The sequence below is a fragment of the Rhipicephalus microplus genome, chromosome 8 (assembly GCF_043290135.1).
Source record: "Rhipicephalus microplus isolate Deutch F79 chromosome 8, USDA_Rmic, whole genome shotgun sequence".
Lineage (NCBI taxonomy): Eukaryota > Metazoa > Arthropoda > Arachnida > Ixodida > Ixodidae > Rhipicephalus > Rhipicephalus microplus.
The window spans coordinates 96,679,565-96,690,303 of record NC_134707.1 but is presented as its reverse complement, the minus strand read 5'-3'; the positions used below and the strand labels follow the sequence as shown (position 1 = coordinate 96,690,303).

The following is a 10,739-nucleotide window of genomic DNA, read 5'->3' as shown; positions in this document are numbered from 1 at the left end:
TACATGTCTGTAGGGACCCGTGAGGATATGAAGTAACGCGAGCCTTTCAGACGCACATACCGTTATTCCCATAAGGGCAACGGCAACCCGTAAGAAATTGGCATTGATGTTCACGCCATACTTTCCTCTAACCGTTATTAAGAGTTACTCTATGCATTAGGCAGCACCTGATGCCAATTTAGTTGTTACCCTTATCAACAACATAATCCAAGAGGTCTGCTACTCAGGTGCACACATTGACACACAGATCCGTAGTGGCTGTTCACACCTTCGCGAGACGCATTGCAGCATGGCGGGTACTTCTTAGCTGTACCCGCAGTAGGCACGAGGGGATTTCTTTCCTCGAAGTATGACTGAGGTGTCCACATACAAAATGAACTTTGCAATCGAATGTGGGGACAATGGGAACTGGGCCCGGTATTGCAACGGTGTCTCGCTCAAGTTGAAGCGTTAGTATCTTCCAACTGTTAAGGAGAAATATTTGTGCCAGGGTGCGTCATGATTGAAGCAGGTCATTTACTTTGAGTACGCGCATCCGATAAAGTTGCCTCCTTTTTTCCAGAATCAGTTCCTTCGTGAAGCGGCTGAAATTTTCCCGGGTACCGTTTACCACTGTTCTGCGACTCTTCTCCAGTAATGAACAATACAACATTGAGATACTGGAGTTGAACGTGCGTGTAAAAATAGATTTCTTACGCGGTTGATTCTTTCGAAACATTGAGAATAATAATGCCACCGAGAGCATTGGGTTTACACCCTTAAACATCCGAAGTTTTTTAGTTACTGCGAGTACGATGGTAACGCTAGCAAAATGATCTGCACAGCATCTTTATTCTTTCCAATGCAAACACCACAATGAGATACTGGAGGTGAACGTGCGCGTACAAATATATTTTGTGCGCTGTTGACTCCCTCGAAACATTGAAAACAATAATGCCACCGAGGGCATTGCGCTCACACCCTTAAACATCCGAGATTTTTCTTTTACAGCAAGTACGGTGGTCAAGCTGGCAATATTAACTGCACAGAATTGTTATTTTTGTAATGCACAATCCACACAGCCCAGTGTGAACGTGGCCTAAAAAAGCCATTCACTAAGAAATGAACATGTGACACAGAGCCTGAGGCACACAACAACTCTGTGCTATTAGTTTCCTACGGATGTTTAACGAAATAATTCAAGCGTCGTGTAACATACAATACAGATTTTATGCAGGTGGCTTCATTTTTTCTGTCAGTTTTCTGTCAACCAAATGAGAAACTAAGCGCCAGCAATTGACAGTTGGAGTTCATCGCAGTACTAGTGTAGTTTGTCCGAAAGAAGTCGGACACAACCTTTGCAACTTTCACACGGCTAAATTGCCTGCTAAAGGGATCAAAGCCTAGCTCCGTGCACGGTCGATTGTAGTCGAAGTCCACATCGTAGGCAGCCAGTGTGAAGTTTAGCTTCAGGTTGAATTGTTTGCCGTCACATGCCTGCAAAAAAAACACTCCATGTGTCACAAAGATCGTATAGAGGTAGTTAGTATGGTGTAACTTTTCGCAATTTTCTTTTATTAAAGCAGATGGTGAGAAACAGGGAGAATGACGTTTTTAATAGAAAAAAGCTTTTTATTATCAGCTTGCCTTCAGCCAATGCAGAGCAATGGCCTCTTTCACGTTCTGCCAGTGAACCGAGTCCTGTGTTTTTTTGCTGCCACAATACTTGCGAGCTTCTTAAATTCATCTGCCGACCCACTTTTAGGCCTCGCTCTCACGCAATTCGCTTCTCTTAGGATCCAGTCAATTACCGAAATGACAGGTGATTATCATGCCTACGCACTACATGGCCGGCCAATGTCCATTGTTTCTTCATTTCAACTATAATATCCTCAAGCCTTGTTTGTTATCTAGTCCACTCTGTTCTCTTCTGGTCTCTTAAGGTTACGCATATCAATGACATTTCCACCATTCTCTGCGCTATCCTCAATATAGGTTAAATTGTTTTTGTAAACCTTCGCGTCTTTGCTCCTTAGGCAAGTACAAGTGAAATACGGCTTGTATATACCTCACTCTTCAGGTATAGTGGTAGAACAGAATTTATAATTCGAATACTTGCCGAATGTACTCCCCTCCATCCTTATTTTTTTAGTTATTTCACTCTCACAGTTCACTCTAAAAAATCAAGATTTTGGTGGCGGCAGCATTTTTCGTAACATGGGTTGCGTGTTGTGGTTGCCCTATTAGGATGGTGACTGCCTGAGGACCGCGATTCGAGACTGCCCTCTTTCCCGAGCTACTAACTTTGCTCGGTACACATTGTCTTCGCACGTCCGCCTACCATCCCTAGACTAATGAACTCGTGAAACGCTTCCATCGGCAACTCAAAGTGGCACTGACTACCAAGGGCACGCCATCACAATGAGTCCACCGTCTTCCACTGGAGCTTCTCAGTATCCGGTGCGTTTTGAAATCGGAGTTTGTGTGCTCGAGCGCGGAGCTTGTCTGCGGTACTTCGCTACGTCTACCAAGTGACTCTTCCCCATAACCACCCTCGGTTGCTCTGTCGGCTCACATATATGTCCATCTTCTTCAGGACCTCTTCCGGGATCTTAAACCTTGTCTGACAGGTCCTCTTTCAGAACGCACACCGTACATCACATTCGACCTGACCAATGAAACACACGTGCTTTTGTGCTTCGGACCTATTCTACGTGCTTTCCACCAACACTACCTCAGCCCATTTCCGGTACTAGTGAAACACAAGTTAAACACAACTTCACATATCTCGTGGATGTTCGGATGTTCATGGCAAGCTTATAACCATCACACTCAGCGACTGAGCCAGCTACTGGGAGACTGCCCCGACAGATTCGTGGCTAATACCAGCTCAACGTGTCTGCGTTCCCGTTATTGCAGGTGCTACTTCAACCCGAGGAGTTTCTGGCAGTGCTGTTCTCGTTCGGACGCCATGCTGCTCTCTACGAGAAGGAACTATGCAGCACCACTGGCATAACCAGCATTGCATCACAAAGGAAGAAAAGGAGTCGTGCGGTGCTGCAGCAAGGCTGTTGTCATAGGCGCTGGAAATAAGGAAATCAGTGTTTTTTGCGTTCTGTCGATAGAAGAATGTGTCGAGTGGCGTTTGTCATGGGGCACCACACAATATAATTTACAACCTCCTTTTGACTAACGAGGCCAATCACCATCGCTTGATGCTGGCGTACACGTCACCGGTAACCATGGCTATAGAAATTCTAAACAGCCGGTCTCTCAACGCACATGCTAGAGATACAAGGAGCGTGGTTTCGTGCTAAGGAATGAGGCACGCTCTGTCTGACAGAAGCGCGCAATGCGGCAAGACTGACCATTAGCGTATAGGAACTGATCGTGTGTACTTGGGAATCATTTGGTTGCCTTTGTCGCCCACAACAGAGGGAGAAAGAAAGAGGGGAAGCGTAGGAGCGAAGAGAGGGAAATGGGAAGGCGCAGGTGCAGTGGGTGTGTGGACGCCGCAATACTGAAGAAGCGTTTCGTAGACTTCAACGCCGACTTGAGAAAGAGACGGGCAGCCTAGGAAAGGAGAAAGAAAGGAGGAGGTGCGCAATGGGCAGCGGAGGTTTGGGCAGGACGCCACGGAAAGGAGGGAGTGTTAAATTCAATGCCATTAGCTGCTTCGTATCTAAAAAGTTGGAGGATTCTTGAGCTTTTTCTTCAATAGCAAATCGCGAAAGCTCAATGTGGCCCTATTTCTATGGTCTTCTCGAGCGCCAGTCCAGCTTTGCTTCTGAGTGGGCACCTCAACCATGATGCGAGAGAAGGAACGTCTGTGCATGTAACATTGATCCTTGAAAATTATGCATCGTGCAAATTCAGCTGACAAAACCCCTACATCATAACTCTTCCCCTGCAAAATTGGCGAAGTTGGCGCAAGGAGTTGGTAAACCAACATTTATTTCTGCGAAGCTTCTCACTTCGTTAATTGTTTTTACCGTGATGGTGAATAAATATGTCTGAGCGCTTTTTTTATCAATCAATCTGATTTTTATTGACAAACGAAAGAAAAGATTACAAGATATCTGGACCGTTAGTCTACATTGGCTTGTGATCGGTCCTCATCGGAGTACATGAAAGCAGCTTAGCAGAGCATACTTAGCAATAAACACATATATACACAATTATTTATACATATAGCTATTCACATATGCACATACATACTACATACGTAAGCGCGTGTACATATATGCATTTTCACAACATAACCAAATATAGTTTGTTTCATCATCATCGTCATATATAATAAGTGACTGGGTAAAAGCACTAATTAGCGCCGGAGAAAGTGAGGAAAACAAGAAAAAAGAAAAAAAAGCTATTTATATGTCTTGATGCTGCAAGCAAAATAATTTCACACTTTGCTTAAAATTTCTTGCCACTTTAACTTCTAAGGGTAGTCGGTTCCAAATTTTAGTCCCATGAAATTCCAATAAGCGTTTTTCATATAAGTTATAGCTTGTAGGTAAGTTAAAATTGCCATTCGATGCGTGTCTAGTGCTTCGCGACGGTATTGTAAATAGAAGGGAGGAGAGGGGAAAGCTAGTGCCTATTATTTTCTGAAAAACAAGGGCAACCTTATAATCGCGAAGTGCCCAAACTGATAAGAATTGTTGTTCCTGAAATGTAGTTTTATATGAATTTCTATGGTTTCCACCTATTTTGCTTAGGGCTCTTTTTTGTAGTCGTAGTAATGGCTCTAGGTAGGTCGTATACATTACACCCCACAATTCAATACAGTAGCTAATATGTGAATGATAGAAGTAAAAATATAGTTCGAAGCACGCTCGGGGGAAAGCATTCGCGTGCTTTGATTAAGGTATAACAACCGTAAGCCACCTTTCCACAAACACTAGGAATTTGTTCTTCCCAGTGAAGGTGCTGGTCCAAAAACACTCCTGAATATTTAAAAGAAACCACTTGTTCGATAGGACTGTTGTTCAGGTAAAGTTACGTAGACGCCGTGTCAATATCCTTTCGACTTGATCGAAAAACAACATACTTCGTTTTCCCCGAATGAAGTGTCAATTCATTCTGTATAAACCAGTTGCTTACGTGTGTCAATTCAGACATTATGTTGGCTTGCAGTGTTGAGAGAATATCTCCTGTGATTACTATTGTGGCATCGTCCGCGTACATTAATGCTTTCGAGTACACTAGTGTTTTGGGGAATCATTTATGTACACAAAAAAAAGTACTGGGCCTAATACGGATTCTTTGGCACTCCACACACAATTGTGCTGTATGCAGATTCGTTATTGTTAATCACCACTTTTTGTTTGCGCGAGGACAAGTAGCTTGAGAAGAACTGGAGTGAACTGTCACTGAAGCCATAACTTTCAAGTGTTTGTTATAGTATGTCGTGGGGAACTGTATCGAATGCCTTTTTAATATCTAGGAAGACTTCTAGTGCGATTTGACCGTTGTGGAGCGTGGTGATTATATTGTGCGAGAGGGTTAGAATGGCTGATGCAGTAGACCTAGCGGGAACGAATCCGTGCTGTTGTGGGCATATGATGTCGTTGTCAATCAGAAAGCTATGGGTGGGTTTTTAAACCCGTTTTTCAAAGTGCAATTAACATTCTTGACGTTTGATGCGCTTCTGTGATTCTCTCAAGCAGCAATACAAGCTGAGTATTTGTTAGACAAAGCGAGGTAATGCTGGACAGAGATGCACCTGTTCACACATGCGCCTATTCTGTACGATATCGCATGGTCCAACTTCTAACATCACATGTGTTAAGGAAACTGCCTGCATTGCATAATAATCGTAATGTAGTGTTATATTTTGCTGCGGCAGCATGCAGTTCAAAGAAATGACGTGGCTCTGTGGCGAGCAATTCTTTACCACGCAGACGTCCTGAGCTTGAGTCTGACTCACTCGAAGTCTATTTTACATTGCTGGTTTATTTGAACATATCTAAAACTTTCTCGCTCAAAATGAACCACGCCGGTGATGATACCAGAATTTCTGCAAAATGAGCTGTTTATTGCTAGCGTATTGAAAAAGGTATGTTATTCACCAGTGTGACTATGGCTGCATCGGGCAGGTACGTCAATGCCCTCTTTTCTTCCAGGTTAGAGGCAATCAGAGGCAGATTAGCAGGCGCAGCCCAGTTTTTCTTGCCGCACAGCTGTAAAATAAGCCAATAATAATTAAACCAAAGCACCTACGAATACTTTGTGAAGCATGTCTGCTAGAAGAAAACCTATTTTTCAAAACCTTCACGTGATGTACAGAATTTTAATAGAAATCAACATAACGCGAATGAGCCTCAAAGTTGTTGTAGCGCCAACGAATAGTAAAGCTGTCTCACGGCGTTGTGTGATTACTCACCATACCAAGATCCCCTTTTTCGAACTGCTCAAACAGGCAGAAACTAAGTGTATTTCAGCTGGTGTTCTGATAGGGTGCTGTTGGCGGCATTCGTTCAGTCATCCTCACACTGTAACACAATGGTTAACGAGGCTCAGAAATAGAGACGCATTATTGGAGCACACTGAGCGCTTCCCCTCAAAAGGGAGACAAATAGAGCGCAAAAAAAACTAAAATAGTCAAAACTATCTCCCTGTCGTAGTCTCAAGGGCAAAGTTTTCAAGCCCGCGGCACACTGAATTGCATAATGGAGTACTAACTTATATTACAGCATATCCACAGAGTGAAAGATGATGAGCGGGGAGAAGCGTCCATCTGTCCGTACGTACGTTCGTGCGTTCTTAATTCATACATGCACCCGTCCATGCGTTTGTTCATGCTTCCGTGCGCCCATGCTTTCGCGTGTACAACCGAAATAATTTTTCACGCGAGTGCTGTCGTAGTCCCAAAAATATGTGAGTGAAAGCGAGTGAAGCACGCCTACTTACACATCAAAAGGTACACTTGGTGTCCGCTTCACACGACTCGTGCAGCCTAATGCTACGCAATAGCCCATCAAAATCCTCTCGAAAATTAATCACAGGCGTGTTGAGAACCACCTTGTTATACTTCATGCACCACACGCAACATCAATAGCACAAAACAACTACTACTAAGTGGCTCTAAGAAAGAAAGGAAAAGAAAAGTGAGCCCCATAACTGTCTGCTGCAGCGAGCGAAACCCCAACAGTAGCTCACAAGGGATGGGTGTGAGGAGGGATTGAACGAATAGGAATAAAGGTGTAGAGAGAGAGAAGGAGGCGTGAGGTTGTAAGCCAGAGAGCGACGACATATCGAGGGGATAAGAGAGATAGGAAAGATGGAAACATGGTCACAGGATGGGGCACCACTTGCGAGAGCTCTTGTTGGCGTCAGGAGATGGCGTAGAGCAAGTCCAGTCGGTCATAGCTACACTGTCGTCGGAGATCGCGAGGGCACAACCAGTCGGCACGGAATCCAGCGAGCGAGTGCAAAACAACGCGGTAGCCACGTACGATACAATGCGCCGTCCGTTTTCGGCCCTGAGCAATATGATTGCGCGTCGCCTTCTGCCACGGTGCCCCTCTGCCACTCCAGAAGCTTCAGTAAAACCTCCTTGGCTCCACCGAGCTCCCGCGTTGCGAGCGCCCTTCCACGTCAGAGCATTGATAGATATGTGGAGTTTAACGTCACAAAACCATTATATGATTATGAGAGATGCCGTAGTGGAGGGCTCCGGGAATTTCGACCACCTGGGGTTCTTTAACGTGCACCCAAATCTAAGCCCATGGACCTACAACATTTCCACCTCCATCCGAAATGCAGCCGCCACAACCGGGATTCGAACCCGCTGCCTGCGGGTGAGCAGCCGAGTACCTTAGCCACTAGACCACCACGGCGGGGCCCACGTCAGAGCACGCTCCTTATTTCGTTTTATTCTCCGCTACTCCGACCACGCCACGTGCTGCGATTGCTAAGGGCGATGATAAGCACGCGCGTCCACTGCTCTTTCTATGGGAGATAAAGTGAAAGCAGAGAGATAACAACTGCCGACGTGCGGACACTGCCGAACGACGAACATTTACCTACTATGAAATTCATGCGCGCATTTACTGCAGTCGCACTATAGAACAACACATAAAGATGAGTAACTTTTGCTTCAGCGTCACAAAGGAAGCGTCACTTCAACCAAAAATACTTTTTTTCTTCCAGATGTCTCTGGCCTACCTGACAAAGAAGCAGCTGTCTACATTGAACCTATGTCATGTGGGGGCACGTACACAGACAGGGCAGAGTGTTAATGTTAGGATAAGAGAACATAACACGGGTGTGCGTAGCGATGGCCTATCGCACGTGGCTTCGCGTTGTCGGCAGTGCGGATGTAGTACACCCTAGTTCAGTGAAACCAGCAAAGTGTCGCCGTATCTTAACCACACAGCTCGACAGATTACCGTTAATTGGCACATACAACAAGAAATTGAATCATACATCAGATTCCCGTCTGTAGCTTTGCAAAGCAAGACTTTTATGTTTGAATGGGAGATATATAGTTTTCGTGTATTTTGTTGGTTGCTCGCTTCTGTTGTCAGAAGTTTACGTGCGTTGATGTTATCTATGTGAGGCCACGAATGGGTGCATATTTATGTGCTGCAAGTGCGAATAAATGGTGTGGTGAGAGTTGGCGCTTGTTTTTTCTGTTGCCTTTTTTTCGTGCGCATTCGTCTTTCTTTTGTGGTGCCGTTTTACTAGCATAACTGCTATGGGCGACTACTACCTGCTTCATGTCACCACTTGTAAAGATGCCACCCCGAGTGATACGTGTGTTATGAGGTGCTATTGCCTATGTGCATAACATACTGCTCTTTACTAGTTTATGTTTATTTGTTCATTAAAAAAATCATATTCATTGAATATGCTTGCCAATATGTGGTGGTGATGTCAAGTTTTTTTCAGACCACCATAGAACAACAAGACGACTATCCCCAAATGTCCACTCTGGAAGCACGGTGAAACATATGAACGTCTCCTACAACAGGTAGCGGACGTTTATAGTAAGCGGACAACAAGAATAATCGTTATATCTTTCTTTTAAAGTTTTGAAAGCCCCGTATGAGCACTGGTGGTACGCTTATTTTTAGGACTAATTAAATATGCATATCACTCACTCCTTTGGGGTCCTCGTAGTAGGGCATCTCGTGGTCTTGGCAAGGCTGGAATAATTCATACTGGTGGTCCTGTGTTATTACAGGCTGAGCGAGCCTGGGGACATAGTACACTCCTTTTAAACTGAAAGAGATCGCTAGAGGGATTGAGAGATTCAGCTTTTCCACTTCTCGAAGTACCGCCAAGCTTTCGTTCTGTAAATGTAAGCGAAAAAAGAGTACGTGCATAAGAATTGGCTCACGCATGTACTAACCTAAGCATCACGAGGATGCTTGAAAAATGAAATACACTGTAGTGGTGGAGGTCGTCACGACGAAGTTCACGTAACGCCAACATGCTATCTTTCCAATACTACATTTAACACCGCTTGCACTGACGTGAAAATAGAATAGTGAATGGCTAGACGCGCAAGTGTCTTTTTTTAACTCGATCATGGAACTTTTTTATATTCAACAGCGAGGTCATAACCCAACTTACCCTAAGGCCCCTATACACAAGTGTTAATTGAAGCAAATACGTACAACAGTATGTCCATAAGAGTAGTCGCTTCCACGCACGAGGTTCGGAGGTAGGGCGTCCATAGCCACAGGAAATATGCGGCAGTCGCTGAACTTCCTCACCGGGTAGCTGAGGTGCGAAATGGCGATGAACATCGATGGAGCAAACACGGTCCTGAAAAAAAAAGCAACATTTAATAATACAGCGAATGAACTTTTCTGATGGCAAAGAACGATAGATATAAAGTCACGTATTTGAATATAAATGACATGCTCTCGGTTTCCATCCACACTTACTGTTCGTGTGGGGAACCAAGGTTAGCGCACCTAGGGGAGAAGGGGGGCAGGGGAGTCATAGACTCCGACTTGTGGGGATGAACTCAGCCCCGCACATTGACATAATGGGGAGGGGGCACTGGTTGAACCCCATACGTTTACATGTTAGGGTGGGTACAAGCCTGCAACTTACCATTGTAGCCCCTGACGGGGAGGAAAATGAAAAATTGGGTCAGTTGGGTTACGTTCGTGTTCGAAAGTTTTGTTCAAGAGTACCGAAAAACATGTACAAAAGAGTCTGGCAAGGACAGTGGACCCTGACGGGGTACCCTGCGCATGCCTACAATGAAAACCTCTATATAGAAAAGCAGCATCGATCGTGTGCTTGTAGGTGAGCTGGCGTTCCTCGTATGCGAGTTATCGAGTTGAATTTCCATTTCACGTTATCACATTTCATTGTTGCCTCGATGTGAACACTTGCCCGTCATCGTCGCTAGAAAAGGATCCACTTGCTGGTATAACCGAACATAGAGTACCCGTTCATTATTTTTGTCCAATGAAATATTTGCCATTTCCCACTAATACACGAAAGCGCCGGCTTGGCTCAGTGGTAGAATATTAGGCTTGCACTTAGCGAACAAATATACGTGATCCATAATGCAGGAGACCCACTTCATCAAATTGAGAACCTGGCTACTGGCTGGATTGTCCATGGACAAGCCAACGACGTAGTAAGAACTTGTGGAGGTTGTTCTCGGCTTCAGGTGAAGGTACAGCGCCTGTAAAAAAGAAATTCGGTAAGTGCATCCTGTACCTCTAAATGAATGCAAGTTGCTGTAGAAGGTCGCCGAATAGTACATCGCAAACTCTACCTGACGC

At 44.8% G+C, this 10,739-nt stretch overlaps 1 protein-coding gene across 1 annotated transcript in view; it reads right to left on the bottom strand.

Moving 5' to 3' along the window:
* Nucleotides 1-1,245: 1,245 nt before the first annotated feature.
* Nucleotides 1,246-10,739, bottom strand: part of LOC142768324 (uncharacterized) — a 36,184-nt gene continuing 26,690 nt past the window's right edge. The window contains exons 5-9 of the mRNA XM_075870293.1: nucleotides 10,533-10,639; nucleotides 9,609-9,759; nucleotides 9,090-9,281; nucleotides 6,054-6,164; nucleotides 1,246-1,476 (exon numbers count right to left, since the gene is read on the bottom strand). Of these exons, the coding sequence (XP_075726408.1) occupies nucleotides 1,246-1,476; nucleotides 6,054-6,164; nucleotides 9,090-9,281; nucleotides 9,609-9,759; nucleotides 10,533-10,639 (792 nt within the window). The remainder of the gene's footprint in view (nucleotides 1,477-6,053; nucleotides 6,165-9,089; nucleotides 9,282-9,608; nucleotides 9,760-10,532; nucleotides 10,640-10,739) is intronic.